The following is an 18,599-nucleotide window of genomic DNA, read 5'->3' as shown; positions in this document are numbered from 1 at the left end:
ACAGAGCTTCATAATGAGTTTCAGCTTAGTATTAATTATTTAAATTATTATTTACTGTTTTGGTTAGGCCTATGTTTTCAGCTGCAGCAGGCAGCTGTTAGCGATTAGCTTCTCAACATTTCTCTGAGCATTTGACAGCAAAAGAGCTTTAACCCTCCTGTCAAATTTGACCCATTTTCTAAAAGTTTCTATATCAGAATTTGGGTTTTTATCAACCAAAATGTCCAATAAAATAACATGGATGGTTCCATACGACGTTCTTTACAAGTAAAATAAATGATCAGTTCACTACTTTCTTTGAATTTGGGTGTTTTATTCAATTCTATAGCATTTAAAAAAAAAAATTGATAAAAGAACATTGAAAAAAGTGATAAAAATGACGGAAAAAGCTTAAAAAACATTGGGGGATAAAAACAACAAAAACGTTAAAAAAAAAAAAAAAAAAAAAGCGCAAAAGAAAGTGACAAAAAAGGAAAAAGGAAAAAAAAACTTGGAAAAAGTAACAAAAATGATGAAGAAAGTGATAAAAATGTCGGAAAAAGCGGCAGAATTATTTTTTTTATTTGGACCGAGAACAAAAAGTTTCATTTTGGACGGGAGGACTACACGAGGGTTAAGAGAGTTTTTTTATTTTTATTTACACATACTGTACCACACGTCAATATGATGATATGACAATATAACCTCACAAAAAAAGAGAGAAAAACAAATTTAGAGAGTTGGTAGAGACCAAAAAGTAAACTAAAAAAGAGTGAATATTGGACTTGGACTCTTGCACTGCATTTTTGCTATCAAGACCGATGAAGGGCACTTGTTCCTCCAAAGAGTTAATATTAGCTACCCTGTCAACCATGACTGCGCCATCACTTCTATGCTAATACCTTAACAGAGGTCAGTGGTGGTACCAGCACACCTACACTACACCCACACATATAACCGTACGCACAGATATAACACTTCTATTGCAACCAGGTAAGTCTATCTGTTTTGGATGTGTCTTCAATTTGTCTTCTGTTTGTTTTTTGTCACCATTGAGCCTCAGTGTTTGTTTGAGACTGTTTTAACAATTACACTTCAAGACAGGATGAAGAGCCTGGATGAGGCTCCTGGGAGTAAGACATTCAGCGAGAACAACAATTGGGACCAAGAAAATCAATTGGCAGCATCCCATAATATGAGTTTGCTCCTTGGTGATCCGTGGACACCATGCCGACGGTCCCGCGCAACTGTCAAAGGTCAGACTGAAGTGGAAAATCATTAGAATGGGATCAATACTGACCCGATCAATACTTCAGAGAGTAGCTGTCGTATATCGTAGCCAATCTGCATGTGATATCAAACATGAAAGCAAGCTGTCTGACCATAATGTGAGAAGCCAAAGATTATTGTTGAGTTCAAGGACAGTACAATCAATGTCCTAGAATGCTTTTAGGGTTATGATATACGCATTTTCTGTATTAAGAGTTACCGAGAGACAGATTGTGATTGATGAGGTGATGATTGTGTTTTCCACAATACTGGTAGACTCTTTCTTTTTCAATAATTTAAATTATACTGCTACATTTTCTATTTCATATGTGTTACTATATATGCCCATATATTCTTTTACATAGCATACAGTTATGTAAATACAGTTATTTCAATTAGAGTGTGTGTGTGTTTTTTTTTTTTATATTCTATTGGGTTTTGTATCTGACCACATTCCAAATGAAGATCCTTAAAGTCTTATAGCCCTCTTCCATAACACAAATTTAACAACCCATAACCTGAGGGTTAGCCATGGAGACTATTATTATTATCATCTATTTCTATGGGCTTAGCATAACCTTTTAAGAACCTTGTGAGGCCCTGGTACGATGTTCTGCATATACTGTTTGTAAGGCTAACCCATGTGTTTGTGTCCTTAGAGTGGCTGTTGAAGCTGAGGTGCTGTTTGGGAACAGTGTGTGGAATGGAGTGGTATTGCTACGCCGCTCTAGGAATTTTGACTGCCATCCTTAGCTTTCTAATGGATCTAAGTGTGACAAAGCTGCTGAGAGGTACGCGCACACACACACACACACACACACACACACACACACACACACACACACACACACACACACACACACACACACACACACACACACACACACACACACACACACACACACACACACACACACACACACATTAATGCTTTATTTTTTTCACTTCCCTTGTAGCTCACCAATGGCTTTATATGAAGCTGGAGGGCAACAATCTGCTGCAGTTCTTCTGCTGGACTCTTTACCCAGCATGCCTTTGTGCTGTCTCATCATCATTCTCCCACAATATCTGTCCCTTCTCCACAGGTCTGTCAAATCAACAGGTATACAGTTAGTAATCTCACTTTGCCAGACCTATCTCCACAGCCTTGTGTCAGTGCTGGATTATGGTCTGGCCACACCATCTATCTATTCTGGGATAGGGAAAAATGCTCTGGCTTGTTTGTATTTTTTTAAACCAATCCCAACAGTCCTGGGTGGTGCTAAGCCCTAGCGGAGATAGCGAGAGGGGAGGGTGTCAGGCTTTATCCCAGCAATGTACATCCATTGAACAAGCCTATACAGTTAGCAATAAGCTAGCTGCTAAAGAGGAGTTGGTGGAGATAAAAAAAGCAGAGTGAATATTGGTCTCACCTTTGTCAGGTGGACGCAAACATGGCTCCAAATTAATGCTAATGTTGCTTTGTATCTGCTGAATGTGTAACTAGGTAACTGTTTGCTAATAAGTGTGATATTATCTTTCAAATCCAGTGAGTAAAAGGAGATGTGCAATATGAAAAGTCAACTATGATTTTATCTGTCTCACAGAAAATATTTAAAGAATGATGCATTTCCAGGAAGCAGATATCTATGCTGGTTTTTCAAATCTTGGTGTATGGTGTATGACATACCCTTTCTGCCCCAACACCCTGTCTGTAACAGGACCTGTCCCAATCAGCTTCATGTTCATGTTTTTGCCCTTTGCCCCTAAGGTATCAGTATATGTCAGATATTGCTCTCTTATTGCTAAGGAGTAAAGCTTTGTGACGAACCCTAAAAGGGAAAATGTGCTAGATTTATGTGACCAAGTTCCCCAAACAAGAGTTTTGAAGACTAAAAAACATGGTGTGTAGTGACAACATAACTTTACTAATCACAAACTAAATTATTCTTCATTTTTATTTGTTTTGTGCTGATCATCCTTAAAAACCCATAGTCCTTGCTACCCCCCTCACCCTCTATTTAATCATTGTGAAAACATTCCTGTGCATTCACTAAGAATAGCTTTTTTAAAAACTTCTTGATTGTTTTAGTAATTCTGAGACATTCAAAAATACTATTACTTTCTTTCTCCTCAGGCTCGGGGATACCAGAGCTGAGAACCATGCTGGCTGGTATTGAAATGCCTCAATATTTGTCTCTCACTAATATGTTTACCAAGTATCTGGGCCTTATCTGTACACTGTCAGCAGGCAGCACTGTTTACCTTGGCAAAGTGGTGAGAGACGTCTCAGTTTACCTTTTTGTCATACAAAATATGTAGATATTCTTCAAAACTGTGTTGTCTTTGTTATGAGCATTGTTCTCTATGTTTGCCTCACATCAGGGTCCATTTGTGCATCTTTCCACCATGGTTGGAGCCTACCTGAGCAACCTCTGCAATCTCATACAAGTCAATGACAAGGTAAACCACAGTAAAGTAATTCAAAAATTAAGCGTGTGGACGTGCCACTGAAACTGGCTTCTGTAAATGTTGGCAAAGTTAATTAAAAAAGTGTGGAACAATACGAATCTTTCCGGTCTAAAAAGAGAGCGCGCATTACAGCATCTTTCTTTTTTTAGGAAAAAGCTGCTGGAGAAATGCTGGTTGTAGCTGCTGCAGTTGGCGTAGCCAGCTGCTTCGGAGCTCCCATCACCGGTGAGAGAGCAAGTAAAGGTTCAGCAGAAATTCTGCTAGATATATACATAAACAGATACAGTAACAATCTTCTGCAGAATGTTTATGTATCTGCTTGCGCTATATCTGTCCTTCTCACACTTATTAGCTTAACATATTTTCTCTTTCCTTTTATCCTCCCACACACCTCCGCTCCTCCATCATGTATATGTTCATCATTTTCTCTCACCTCTTCCTCCTTTGATCACCTCTGCCTGATATTTAAAGCTTCTCAGCTCACTTCTTACTCTATTTTTGGTAGCCTTGTTAGGGGTTCAGCACCTCAGCTTCAAATTCATTGTAAGACACATTCAAAATGTCACTATTATAATTAACATAAAACATTAGACTGTTTTTAACACTTGAAATAAATATACATTTTTACATTTCCTTTTTACATGATTTTTGCCAGACATGCAGGAGAAAGGATCATTTGTCACTGTTGTCACAAGAGTTCTGCTCATGTAGCTGAGATAACTTACTGCTGTTTTTAGAATAGTCTAAAGTAGCTTCCTCTCACTTCTCTGCTCTTGTAGGTGTGTTGTTCAGTGTGGAACTGATGTGTTCTCACTTCGCCGTGAGGCATTATTGCCCATGTTTCTTCTCAGCCGCCTGTGGGGCATTGACCTTTCGCCTGTTCTCAGTGTGGAGTGGAGATAGAGGTAATGGAGGTCAACTCATGCTCAACAAGAAGGTTCACTTAAGAGTCACTACCACCTGGACCTGAGAAAAAGGTGGCGACAAACCCAATAACATAACCTAAGATCCAAGATGTTTTTTATTGAAGTGTGGATTTAGCACCATCTATATGGCCAAAAGTTACATTTTTCATGGTTTGAGCGTAGACCCTTTCATTCCAATTAAGTAAAATCTTAGTGTTATGCATACGATACTTTAGAAATTGTGTGGTTCCCAAGTTTGTGGCAATAGTTTGGGGAAAGCTCATTCCAGAGTTTGGTGTGGTAGCAAATACCCCGGTTACAGAATCTGGTGGAAAGCCCTTCCAGACGTGTGTAAACTGTTATAGTAGCATATTAATCCCCATGGTTTTGGAATTAAATGTTCAACAATCACAAATGGCTGTAATGTTCAAGTGTCCATGCACTTTTGGCCATATAGCATATGTGCTGAAATCAACAGACAACCCTAACAATTTATATTTAATAAATATATTCTGTAGGCTATACAGTACAGGCCAAAAGTTTGGACACACCTTCTCATTCAATGCGTTTCCTTTTTATTTTCATGACTATTTACATTGTAGATTCTCACTGAAGGCATCAAAACTATGAATGAACACATATGGAATTATGTACTTAACAAATAAGTGTGAACTAACTGAAAACATGTCTTATATTTTAGATTCCTCAAAGTAGCCACCCTTTGCTTTTTTATTAATAAGGGAAATAATTCCACTAATTAACCCTGACAAGGCACACCTGTGAAGTGAAAACCATTTCACCAAGGGTTTTCAGAGTTATCAAAAAAAGCAAAGGGTGGCTACTTTGAAGAATCTAAAATATAAGACATGTTTTCAGTTATTTCACACTTTTTTGTTAAGTACATAATTCCATATGTGTTCATTCATAGTTTTGATGTTTCTTAATAAAGAAACACAGTGAATGAGAAGGTGTGTCCAAACTTTTGGCCTGTACTGTATATGTTTGCCAATAAGCATGGTTATGTTAAAATGCAACATTTTTCAATTGAGTTTGGTCTGGAGAGCGTCATCTCCCCCGCCCCCTCCTCCCCAGACTCGAAGTTCACAGAAATTTCTAGGTTGAGACCGCAGCATCCTAGTCTCGCTTTGCCAGGCCCTCCTCCAAAGCGCAACAATGTTGCTAGACGCTTGTCTCACATAGCCAGACATTACTTCACAGGGGACTTTTTAGATGCTGGCTATATTGACAGTTAGAAGCCTGTGCTCAAAACCCAACTGACAAATTTTTTTTTGGGATTTACGGAACCACTAAAAACACAACAACCTGAACAGAATCTAAAATAAAAATAACACTAGGCTACCTTGCCGTCCTCTCCACCGACAACACACTTTATTGGCTTTTACAGCAACAATTAAACTTTCATCCTCACAATTTACAGCCCCCTTCTTGGCTTAAAATAACTCACTGTTGTCAGCTACGGCCCAGGCTACACGTTATAAACAGCCGTGGCCCACTTGCCTGGTCCTCCAGTAACATAAGCAGGGTTAGCATGGCGCCGTAAGGCGGGACCAGTCAGGATCACTTTACTGGCTGTGTCTCAATTTGTTTTTGCAAGTAACCAACTCGGGTACTCTAGCTATATAATTCAATGTGAGTACACAAATGTTGAAATTACATAAAAATTAGCATGCGTGAAAAATTAGCATGAAATTAATGCTTACCTATTCAGGAGGAAATTAGCCAACTCGGCATCCCTTTGGGCTCTAAGCTGTCTCCATCTATCAAATACATCTCCAATATTTCATATCATATAATACACATTGGACCTTTAAGCTGACAGACAGTGAATTTCGATAAAATTTATTGCAAATCAAGTGAGGGACGATTAGATTTTGAAGGTCTGTGGGAGAAATTGGAGCGATCACTTCAATTTGTTTTGTTCACAGAGACTCCTCAGGCATTGTTCAAAACTAATTTCCCCAATGCTTTACCTTTCTACCCGCTGGAGATTCTGCCGTTCGCTTTCCTGGGGTGAGTTTATTTATGTTTATTTATATATATATATATATATATATATATATATATATATATATATATATAGTTTCTGCATCGTTAAACAAGTCCTCTACATGCAGAGGTGTATAAAGTACTAGAGACCCATACTTGAGTAAAACTACAAGTGCTCTATCAAAAAAGTGACTTGAGTAGAAGTTGAAGTGCTCTTTAAACACCCAACCTTTTTTGTACTTAAGTATTGCAAGTAGTTTATTTTAAAATGTACTACTCAAATACTAAAAGTAAAAGTACAAGTATTGTGTTATGTAGTTATTAAAGAAAGCAGTCAAATTTTGAATATCATATTGTTGGAGTTCAACTTTTTACTTGGTATTAAGGCAGTCACAAGCTGTACATTGCTGGATATGAAGGAAGTTTCTGAAATAAACCCCAAAAGGTACATTAATGTCACAGCTGTTGTAACTACTATTATCTGATATAACAGTGGGTTACTAATCACTTATTAACAAATACTGAAATAAAATGTGTGATGTAGTGGAAAGTTAGCAAGCTAGCAAAATACAGATAAACTAGCAGCTTCACATCGCAGGGTAAAACAGCTAACATTCAGTACTCACTGCAGACTGAAACAACTCAGGAATAGCTTGATCTGTTGCAACAATGGCTAAATAGAAAGACTACAAACTTACATTGTCTCTGACTTCTGAACAGGCGATTGCCGTAATAAAAAGAAACAAGACGCGATAATTATTGTACGTAACTAACGTAGCCGTAACTACACCTACACACACTGCAACCTACACAGTCTCCGTATCGTGAGGCATTCACAACAGTAACGAGTAACGATGCAGCACATAACAAATTTATCCGAGTAATAGTATTTAACTCACATGTACTCAAATAAAAGTGGAAGTAGGATACAAAAATAATACTCCAGTAGAGTACAGATACAGCCTTTTAGTACTTAAGTACAGTAGTGAAGTAGTTATACTTCATTACTATACAGCTCTGTCTATATGTCTGTGTCTCACAAATAAAACTGATATTTAGTATCCATATTTGTATACAAGCCACAATGAAAAGTCTTTGACCAGTTCTTAATTTTCATCCATTCTAATCTGAGTTTCTTTTTTCTCATACCGATCATTTCCTGGCCTCCTACTTCTCCAAGTCTGACTTCAGATAATCTAATGCGGCCTCGGTTTAAATAAGCCTCTTGTCTCCCACTGTGGACTGAGTCTGCTTTCTGTCTGGAAACAGGCTGCTGTGTGGAGCTGCGTGCTGCTGCTACCTCTTCTGCCACCGGTGGATCCTGCGATTCACCAAAACAAACCCGATCTTCATCAAAATGCTAACGACAGAGTGAGAGCTCTTTACAATGCGAAAGCCAGATTGTGATTCAGTGATGATTCATCTGCTGCGTAAAACAAGCTCATGAGATATTCTTTGGGGTGGAGTATCAATTCAAGCAGATTGATGAGCCAATGTTCCAGAAACATGGTGTTTGTTTCTTAACGCTAATTCACATCACACAAAAACAAATCAGACCCTGTTACCTTACCCCCTGAATCCATTTCACCAAACTGATGTTATGCTACGATATAAATAATTGTATGATACTTGATGATAAATGACTGCGCAGGGCCTTTCAAGCCACATTGATAATGATGATGATGATGATGATGATGATGATGATGTTGATGATGATGATGATGATGATGATGATGATGATGATGATGATGATGATGATGATGACTGAGATGGCTTAAAAATCCTGAGTGATCTTATCTATACTCCAGATCTAAGTAGTGTAAAACACTATAAACCTTTAAAAGCACACATCTGAAAAAGACCAGAGCAGGTCTAGTAATAATGTTTATTCTGATAAGGTCACAGATAGCAGTCAGACGATTAAAACTTAAACTTCAATTTCATAAGGAATGACCAAATTGAAAGCAACATTATAACTACAGTGCAATGCCTGTTTATGTGAATACCTCTCTGCAGGAAGGGTCTATACTCTGGCATGGTGGCCTTCTTCCTGGCATGTCTGACATTCCCTCACTCTGTTGGTCAATATATGGTTTCTCAGGTAGGAATGAACTAAATTTTGAAGCACAATCCATAACTTATACATGGATGTACACATAATGGATGACTTGAAGCCAAACTATACTGTATATAGGAGATGTGTGTTTCTCAGCTGATCATCATTAAAATGTTTTAAGCCTATGTTTACAAACATTACTAATGTAAAGAAACCAATACAAATCATAATCAAAAATGAATAATTAGAGGATTAGGGATTAGGGCTGAGTACCACATTGTAGGAAGTCAAAACGTTTCGAGAGAATAATAATGTCTTTTCATTTGATTTGTTGACAATAAGAAAGATCATAATAATAATAATAATAATGTTCATGCTTTGTTTCATTTTAGTTTTTGCTTGTGTCCACACAGTAATCTAAATAGCTGCAATCTCTTTCACAGTACACCATGAAGCAGCTCCTGACCTCCTTATTAGATAACAGGCAGTGGAGCTCTCAATCCCACAATGCCTCTGTTCAACTGGGGAGCGAGCCTTTGTTGGAGTGGAGTTCATCAGGAAGTCCTTTCTACCTTTCTTTGGTTGTCTTTCTGTTCATGAAGGTACACACAATGGAAAAGCCAATTGAGGAGTCTTTTGTCTCTGTCTACCTACACTAATAATTAAAGGAAATTGTAACAAGGCACCCAGCTCAGCCACCCCTGCCTTATTCCCTTGGGTCACGTCACAGTGACCCATAATTGACATACAGTAATTGACATTTTCACAGTAGAGTAAGCTACAGGCTGTTTGCCTTTTCAGGCTATAATGTATTCTGATATCTGATGTTCACCCATAGCAACACTGCAGAGGGCAACTAGAAATATCAGCAGCTGGCCAAGTAATGCAGAGTCACTGGTATTGATCAAGAAACCCATCAGCCACCTATCTATTATTCTCATTTTAACTCCAAGTGGAAGGGAACCTACCTTACTGTTGCGGAAATAACATGCCATTGTATGTGGACATTTCTGAATTGAGAACTGTTTCTTATACCTCAGTGGGATCCACACAGTTTTCCCCCCATTACCACACGCAGATGTGAGATGTAAATGGCCATGATTCAGTTTATTTGTGCGAAACACATTGGAGAGCGCTGCAAACATATCCGTGCACACAGACTCATCTGCTAGTACTGGTAGAGCTGTTGTGGCTGTACAGATGGCGAGGAGAGATTTGACAGTCTGTCTCTGTTGTTGGTTCTGAGATGTGGATGTTGGTCCTCGCCTGCACTCTGCCTCTGCCAGCTGGATACGTCATGCCAGTGTTTATCTATGGTGAGTGAAGGGAAAGCCCGTGGACGTGCTTGTTTTGCAGAATACTTGAATGGCACAAGTTGAGGAATTTCTCGCTGCAAATTTCTGATCTCCAGGGGCAGCTTTGGGCCGGTTGCTTGGAGAAGGAGTAGCTGGACTGACTTCTGGCCAGCAGTGGGCTTCTATAAATCCTGTAAATCCTGGGGGCTACGCACTTGCAGGTAGAAAACATTCATCAATAGCAATTTGTTGTTGACGTAGTGATGACATGACCTGTATATCCCTCTTCCATCTAACTTAACATATTCTGAGTTTTGAAATGTACATTTTGTAAATGTTTGTTATGTCTATTTTTACATCAAATCTGCCAAGAGCTAATATTGTATACCAATATCAATAACACAAATCTGTAAATTTGATTAACACATTTCAATTGTACATTTCAATTAATATATTCCAGAAAATTGCAAGTATTCAGTGTTTCATATCAGGATGTAAAAACCCTATAAAACAACATTATCTTAACTTAAATTTGGCCAAATCTGCTAAAATGTTGCATTAGATTTTACTTGGGTTCAGAGTTTCCCAATGGCAACCAGAGTAATGTTGATCAACTGTAATAGATCAAACCGCATCATGTTAGAGGTGCCTGGCTCGTACTATAATGTAATACCATGTTAAAATACTGATTAAGGGATCAAAATAACCCCCCATAAGTACTAACCGTAGTTTACAACATCATTGGTACCTTAAGTAGTAGCTTAATATGGTTTGTGCCTGGTAGGGGCAGCAGCCTTCTGCGGGGCAGTGACACACACCTTGTCCCCAGCTCTAATGGCGATAGAGTTAACTGGCCAATTCAGCCACGCTGTACCCATCCTCCTCGCCACTCTGCTGGCCAATGCCGTGTCTCGCTCTGGGGACCGCCAGTCTTTCTATGACGCAATCTCCATCAGCAAGAGGCTCCCACATCTGCCTTCCCTGATGAAGGTGTACCCCCGGTAAGTTAAAACAAAGTGTCAGCCTGAATAAAGAAATACACCACATTTTGGGATGACTGTTTCTGTGGTCAGCTTTTCAAACAAAATCAATCAATTTTATTTTGATTTGTTACACAAAATCTTGCAAGGTACAATTCCAGTGAAATGTTATCCCATCAGATCCTTTAACTTGTGCATGATTCATCATAAAGCAAAATGTGGATGTCAGATCAGCACACACAAAAAGACAAAAATAATCCTGGGTAGATCTGATAGATATTGGAGCTCATGATGTTTGCTCTCGGGATGACAATGTTGTTCCAGCACTGGTCAAGAGTGAAATATTTCAACAAATGTCAAATTTGTTATATGCAGTCTCCAAAGGACACATTCTAAAGACTTAGATACCCGGTAGTTTTTTATTTTAGTGCCAACAATCTGTCTTAATGTCCAGTAAGATCAGTCTGAAGCACATGTGCTTTCCTCCAATAACCCAGGCTAAACTTTACATGGTTTTTAATCCCTCTAACTGGGTCACAGTTACCCAATTGACATGTTAACAATAGAAAAAGCAAGCTAATGACTGTTTAACCTTCTAGACTGAAATGTCTTGTGCTATCTGATGCTCACTCACAGCATCGCGGCAGGTGGAAGGATGGATTTTTACCAGCTTAGAAGCAGGCCAAGTAATGTCTGAGTCACTGGTATTGATCAAGAGCCCAATCAACCACCCCATCTACTATTCTCAATTTATATTATTGCAGGAAAAAAAAGCATTGAGGACATTTCTGCATTGAAAACTGTTTATTATACTTCTCAAAGTAAAGGATCTTTAATGCAGTATGCTCTGGGAGAAATCCACTTTTTTCCAGACAGTAGCCTACATCTGCCAGGGAAATTCACTTGTGATGAACATTCTTTTCCCAATAAAATGTGAATGGGCAAGTACGAATACTCTACACCAGGGGTGGCCAACCAGTTCAGCATAAAGAGCCACAAAAAAACACGCACCATAGCAAAAAGCCACACAACACATGCACGTCCAAATTACAACAGTGACTTCCAGATCTAATGAAAGTCATAATACATAGCAGTTTTCATAGTTTTTTTTTTCTTACTTAGATTGACTCAGTGGGAAACTTGACAGTCTTTGTTATCCACAATCCTTTTTAGGTCTGGTTGTACTCTGTTGTGGCCACTCTTTCACTCATTTGTCACTAGAGGGGCTTTCAAACAATCAGCAGTAAAAGGGTTAATGAGGAAGGTGATCTGTGGCCGCTTGTTTTCCTCAGGTTGCAGAATCTGTCCATAAAAAAAAAAACTCTGCTGCATTATTTTTTATTTTAAAATAATTGGCAAATGCATCATTCAAATGCTTTTTTTTTTTTTTTTTTTTAACTTATCTGAAATGTTTCAAAAAGTAAAAAAAAAATCTACCAATAACACAGCCACACAGTAAGAGCCTCAAAGGAGCAGGCAAAGAGCCGCATGTGGCTCAAGAGCCACAGGTTCGCCACCCCTGCTCTACGCTCTCTACTGGTGTCACTGATGAGGTATCAAAGGGAGGTCATTTTGAATTGTCAATTTTCCTCACCTGTGAGTAAATACTAATTGAAAGCACTGATTAAAGGTGCTGTACTTAAAATACTGAAAAAACAGAAGGCTGGGATTGCCTCCACACGGCTCTCTCACACCGTTCCCCAATATGTAAAATACCTACACTTTTCTAGACCGTCCTCATCCAGAAAAAAGAGATGGGGACTTGAGTTTCAGACTCGGACTTGAGTCACACTAAAGTCGCACCCACAGGGACTTCAGACTTGACTTGAGACTTGTCCTCAAAAGACTTCAGACTCGACTCAGAATCGAGATACGGGACTCGTGAACAATCTTTATTTTTAGGAAACGTGATGATGCCCTGAATGTTATTCCCATCCCTGCATTACGGCGTAACCTATAACCCACCTACGTAACACGTAATACGTAACGTATCTGCTGAGCACGGCCACACATGATGAGGACAACAAACATGTGACATGCACAGGCATTTGCTGTGCCATTCATCATAAGCTTTGGCTTTAAACACTTCAGACAACAAGGCCCAAACAAAAGAATTGCTGAATGCTACATATGCGGTAGCAAGATAAAGGATTCTGACTCAACCACGTCTGATTTAATCAGCCACCTGAAAATGTATTCTGATAAGTAGCAAACATGTTTAGCTCAGCATTGGCCATCTAATGTTAGCTTGCTTCTTGCTTTAGCTACGACCTACGGAGGTTAACTCCGACTGTCGTTCGATTGATGTTATGAAAAAATCAATGAGCGTTTGTTTGTTTGTTTGCCAAACTTTTGGGGGGAATTAGTATTACGCAATCATTTACGTAGCGATGGCTGCCACCACGTTAATTATTGACGTTGGCTGCAAACCAGTTACAGGTTTCTTGTTGATCATATAAAGTTTATATGAGACACTCTCTTTGTAGCCTAGTGTAGGCCGCAACAAAATGATCTGCCACTATCTCTCAACCTACCAGTTGTTAATAATCTACTTGTGTCACCGATGAGGTATCAAAGGGAGGTCATTTTGAATTGTCAGTTTTCCTCACCTATGAGTAAATACTAATTGAAAGCACTGATTAAAGGTGCTGTACTTAAAATACTGAAAAAACAGCAGGCTGGGATTGCCTCCACACGGCTCTCTCACATCGTTCCCCAATATATGGAATATCTACGCACATCATATAAAGTTTATATGATCAACAGGGTAATGTTAAATAAATAAAACTGTAGTGACTACAGTTTTATTTAGTTAACGTTACCCTGGCTTTGAGAGTCTGGGGGATGTGATGACTTACAGTAGTTTATAGGCTGACATTAGGCCCGTTTGAGATGAGCCAAGTCTGCGCAGAATCGATCACCGGCGATCGCCGCCCAATCCACGCCGATTAGATTTGTGTCCGACTTGATCCCGAGTTGTTCTGACGTCATGCACACATGGACAATGATAACCTCACAAGATCAAAGCGGCCGCAGGTTTGAGACGCAGGCAGTGCAGTTGCTTTTTACCGACTGCTAAACCCAGGCAGAACCAGGGCATGCTGGGAAACGCTTTATGTAAACTTTTTTATTGTTTTTGAATTGGATGGATTTTAATTGATATTTGTCTGATTTAAAGGCTTATTCTGTACAGAACACATGTTGTGTGGCTGATAGTGACATTTAGAAGTCTCATCTACAGTCTGTTGTTTATTACCTTCAGCAACAGATCGCATGTAGAGCATTTTAACAACTACTCTGTCTTAAATAAAAAAACTTGAGCCTGTGTACAAGCTGATATATGGGTCTGATAGCATTTTATTAAAACGGAATCGGACCTAACAGGATGTGAGTGTTTCTGTAACTTCCTGTTCAGCCTGAAGGCTGCTGGAAACAGCTGGAGACTGTCTGACTTGACCGCAGCTTTTTGTCTCCGCCCCCAGCTGCTGCCGCCTGCTCTCGTCCACTTTACAGGCGAGGCACAGTTCATCTCGAACGAGCATATTAGCTGTAGACGCAGTGCACATTACATGGTTGTGCTCTGTAAGTGAAAAATAGGTTAGTTATTAATTTTAGCAATATTTTCCTGATACCCTGAGTACCTCAATATTTGGTCTGTATTGTATGTTCAAGTTACAAGGAAAAATACAGTTATTAACTTGAAAGTAAAGCATTACTGTTTCTTTTTTTGTCACATTGCAATAGCCTGTTTACACTAATTATACACTTAACAACTAATCAAAGCTGATACTGTATGATAATAAATACATGAGTCATAATAACATTACATGCTTTAAATTCCTTGTATATAGCTATGCAGTGTTCTGAGCAGCCTGGATGGAACGCAGCAGGTGATACAACACTCATTATAACCATGAGAGACTTGAGACATGATTTGGACTTGAGCTCAGAGACTTCTGACTTGACTTGGACTCAAGCTCAGAGACTTCTGACTTGACTTGAACTTGAGCTCAGAGACTTCTGACTTGACTTGAACTCGAGCTCAGAGACTTGTGAGCATTTTTGCCAGAAAACGACCTTGTAGGTCCATTGTGCAAGCAGCTCATAACAACCAAGAATGACATTGATTTTGTAAATCTTTACAACGTGAGAATAGTTTTAAAAAGGCATTAACCTCCATAGAAATGTATTATTTAATTTAACCACAGCTGCTTTTGTTCCAGGTGTGACATGCTTGATCTCTTTTGCAGGCTTCCCTCCACTCCGGTCGGACAGGTTTTGGGAGCGTTATCAGTGCAGCTTAAGAAAGCAGCTGGTCCAGTGGAGATGCAGCATGCTGTCAACACCAGCACTGACACACAAATACCTGTGGTGGACTCACATGGTGCGCAGACAAAGATTTTTACCCCAGTCTTCTTGCTAAGGAAGTCATATTTTATAATTTTGAAGCTATAGAATATCAGCACAAAGTCATCAGGATCTTAAGAAAATGTCAGCTACATGATGGACTAAGCCATTGTTATGACACCACATAGAGTTCCTGAAAATGATGCGAGTAATGATGGAAAATTGTAACCGTTTCAAAAGCTGCAATTCAGCAGTGCGAAAGTTCCTCGATAAAGAGCTGACAATTGTGAGAAAATAGTCAATTGGCTAGCCGAGCCGCAATCACATGGATGAATGTTTATGTTTGCAACAGAGGACTCACAGCCCACTAGAGAGATGCACACACTCTAAACTGTCGCACCGACTGTGGCAGAGAAAATTGATTTCCTTCTTCTTTCTTCTGTTGAAGAGTCGCAGATTATACTGGGCGTTGTTCTCCGATCAGAGCTGCTGATGTTCCTGCGTCACTGTAAGACTGAGGTAAAAGGCTGGCTGTAGTTAGACAACTGCAGAGTTCAGAGGAAGGTAGAGGAGGGAACTGTCTGAAGCTGTTTAAAAGGCAGGGCATGTCTTTACAATCCATTTGGCATCGACTGAATGTAAAACAGCTGCAGAAAAGAGGATGGGAGCAGGGTGTGCAGACAGGACTGCTGGCTGACGTAAAAGCTCATTTTATGACAGGCATCCATTTTAAAGCACTATGTAGTGATAGCAAATAGAGCTGCTTAAATGGTTTTACAAAAAAACATTGTAGAAATGTCCAAAACAAGAGAAAGTATGAACGTTTTCAAGTAATAGAACTGTAAATCATAACTTCTCAAATATTACTTAATGCTACTGCATGACAAGCATGCATCTGACAGTATATGCATACAAAGGTGAATATTCTTGTGCTGTTCTGTGCAGACTCTGGAGAAACATCTGGATGAGGTCTGCTGCATTTACCCAACCTCTGTCCTGTTATCACCTCACAACACCGTTCAGGAGGTAGGGAGACTTTGAGAAAATAGTATAGATGAATTTAAAGGAATAGTTCAACACTTTTGGAAAAACTCTTGATGCTGTTATCTTACTGTAGCTTAGCATAAAGAATGGATTTTCATTTTATGATATACATCACATAGTGAATTCCGCTCTCCAGCTTGAGCGTTTTATGTTGACACCACATTGTGCTTTTTCATTTTGAGATTTTTTTCCATTCAATATTGAAATTCGTAAATAAGTGTTCTGGCATGGCTGGCGAGTGACACTATATCCATGGTATTGGAAGGGGGATTTCATTTTTGCATGTTTTGTTTTGTTGTGCAAGATCAAAAAACATACGCACCCTGGAAATAGGAATATATAATATGACAATATGAAAGGGGTCGTTCATAATGAGGAACCTACAGAGAATGATCAACCAACTCTGCAGCTCCCCTCTGCTTTTTAATGAGTTTTAGCTCATTGTTTAGCTGTCCGGCCTATACCTTTACTGTTTTGCTTCACTGTCACTGCTCTCATAGCATTATTTTCTTTTTTTAAAAAGCTCTAAAAACCAACTGAGCACTACCTACTCAGAGATAGCGACTATGGTGAACACAGTGGAAAATTTTGCAGCTTGAGTTAGATATTTCCCTCAGGAGTTGGTAGACACCAAAAGCAGATCTAAATGAGGGTGAATACTGGCCTGACATTTGCCAACACAAACACGACTCCAAATGAATGATGTAGCATGTTGCTCCTTAACTGCTGGTGATGCGATTGGTATCAATATTCTTGTCCAAGAGAGAAAGTGAATAAGCATGTTTCTCATAATGGTGAGCATTATTTTTAGGAATCAGTTACTTCAAATCCAGTTTCCTTTGCGTCCTCACAGGCCTACAGTTTCCTGAGTCTGATTGGAGCTCAGACCTTGCTTGTCGCAGACAGGGGAAGACTGGTCGGGGTCATCACATGGCCACAGGTAATGAGTGTTTGCTTGAAATATGTGTATTCACATTCACCAATGCTCAAAATAATATAAAATATAATACTCAACATTTTCTTAATGACACATACAGCTTGATTCTGTTGTGTTCCTCTGTGGGCCTATGTCTTATGTGTATGCACTTAGCAAATAAGACCATGTCCCCGTATGGATTTGTTAACAATGTGCAGGGTGTTGGAGGCAAATGGCTACTCATGGATTCAAAGCTGTCTCTTCCCTCCCTCCCTTTTTCTTCCTCTATTTTCTCCTCCAGATGAAGAGAATATTGGAAGATTTGACCAAAGAAATCTAAGCAGCAACACACAGGAAATAAGCTCATCCCTTGACCTTTTTTTTAAGCAAACACGAATCCATCTCTGTCTGATTAGCTGCAACGCATGCCGGGCTCCGACAATGATACCACTTCTTCATTACCCGAGCTTAACAGTTTTTGCACACGTACAAAACTGTCATCAGCGTGAGGCTCCTACATTAACATTTATCAGAGCTTATTGTTTCGCCTTGTATTGTATTTAACAGGATCTTGTCCACTGAGGAGATCTCATTCAAGGATCCACACTTTGTGATATGGCAATATTAATCGTGTGTCTACCCAGAATAATATGTGGGGATGAACACAAAAGCCTGTAAAATGGTTTGTACACCAATTAACACAATGTAACCCTGCTGATGTCTTTTTAAAAGTTTGAGATTGACTTTGTTAACTTTCATGGAGCCTTCTGTTTGAAACGTCCTTGGGATAAGTAAACCATCACATAGCCACCACACCCATATTGCCTGGTTTGACAACATGTAATGATCAAAATCTTGTAATGATGCAGGTGGCTCGTGGCTCACTCAACTTTAGTTTTTCTATGATTTCCCCCTAAAGGTGTGGAGTCCCAAGTTAAAGCGGCTATTCTGAATTTTAAAACGTCTGACTTTAGCACCCCCCAGTGGTAGAATCATAAAGTTCACTGTGGCATACAGCAATGCACGCCTCTGCGCATAGGCGGCGCTAGGCTGAAGCACCCCTAAATATCATCTCAGCACCCCTGAAAATAAAGTCCTTATTGTGATAATGTGAGATCGTTTAGTGCTCAAAGTAGTGGCGGGTTTTGACACGGGAGAACCGGGCAGCCACTTAACTTAAAAAAATATATAAATAATCCTCTGTGCTGCGAAGCGTTTTTCTGTTTTCTATCATTTCACTGTGTGGGGAATTGGCAGATCAGCGCCCCCAGCAGCTGCAGGCGCCCTGCTTGCTGAGAGAGGTCAGCACCCCCTACTTTCACAATGAAATGGACTAGTCCGTCCCACAGT

At 39.4% G+C, this 18,599-nt stretch overlaps 1 protein-coding gene across 1 annotated transcript; it reads left to right on the top strand.

The window, feature by feature from the left end:
• The first annotated feature begins 1,084 nt into the window (after positions 1-1,084).
• Positions 1,085-17,785, top strand: clcnk (chloride channel K). The gene is made up of 19 exons (XM_028582627.1): positions 1,085-1,235; positions 1,908-2,039; positions 2,205-2,333; positions 3,365-3,504; positions 3,613-3,690; positions 3,849-3,924; positions 4,479-4,604; positions 6,551-6,635; positions 7,881-7,982; positions 8,628-8,712; positions 9,111-9,269; positions 9,914-9,983; positions 10,079-10,183; positions 10,747-10,963; positions 15,193-15,326; positions 15,738-15,808; positions 16,235-16,315; positions 17,187-17,273; positions 17,551-17,785. Exons 1-19 carry the CDS (start codon positions 1,085-1,087, stop codon positions 17,587-17,589), a joined length of 2,067 nt encoding a protein of 688 aa, XP_028438428.1. The 3' UTR covers positions 17,590-17,785.
• Positions 17,786-18,599: the final 814 nt, after the last annotated feature.

The sequence above is a fragment of the Perca flavescens genome, chromosome 7 (assembly GCF_004354835.1).
Source record: "Perca flavescens isolate YP-PL-M2 chromosome 7, PFLA_1.0, whole genome shotgun sequence".
Lineage (NCBI taxonomy): Eukaryota > Metazoa > Chordata > Actinopteri > Perciformes > Percidae > Perca > Perca flavescens.
Note: the sequence above shows the minus strand (reverse complement) of the source record. Positions and strands in the feature narration are given on the sequence as shown.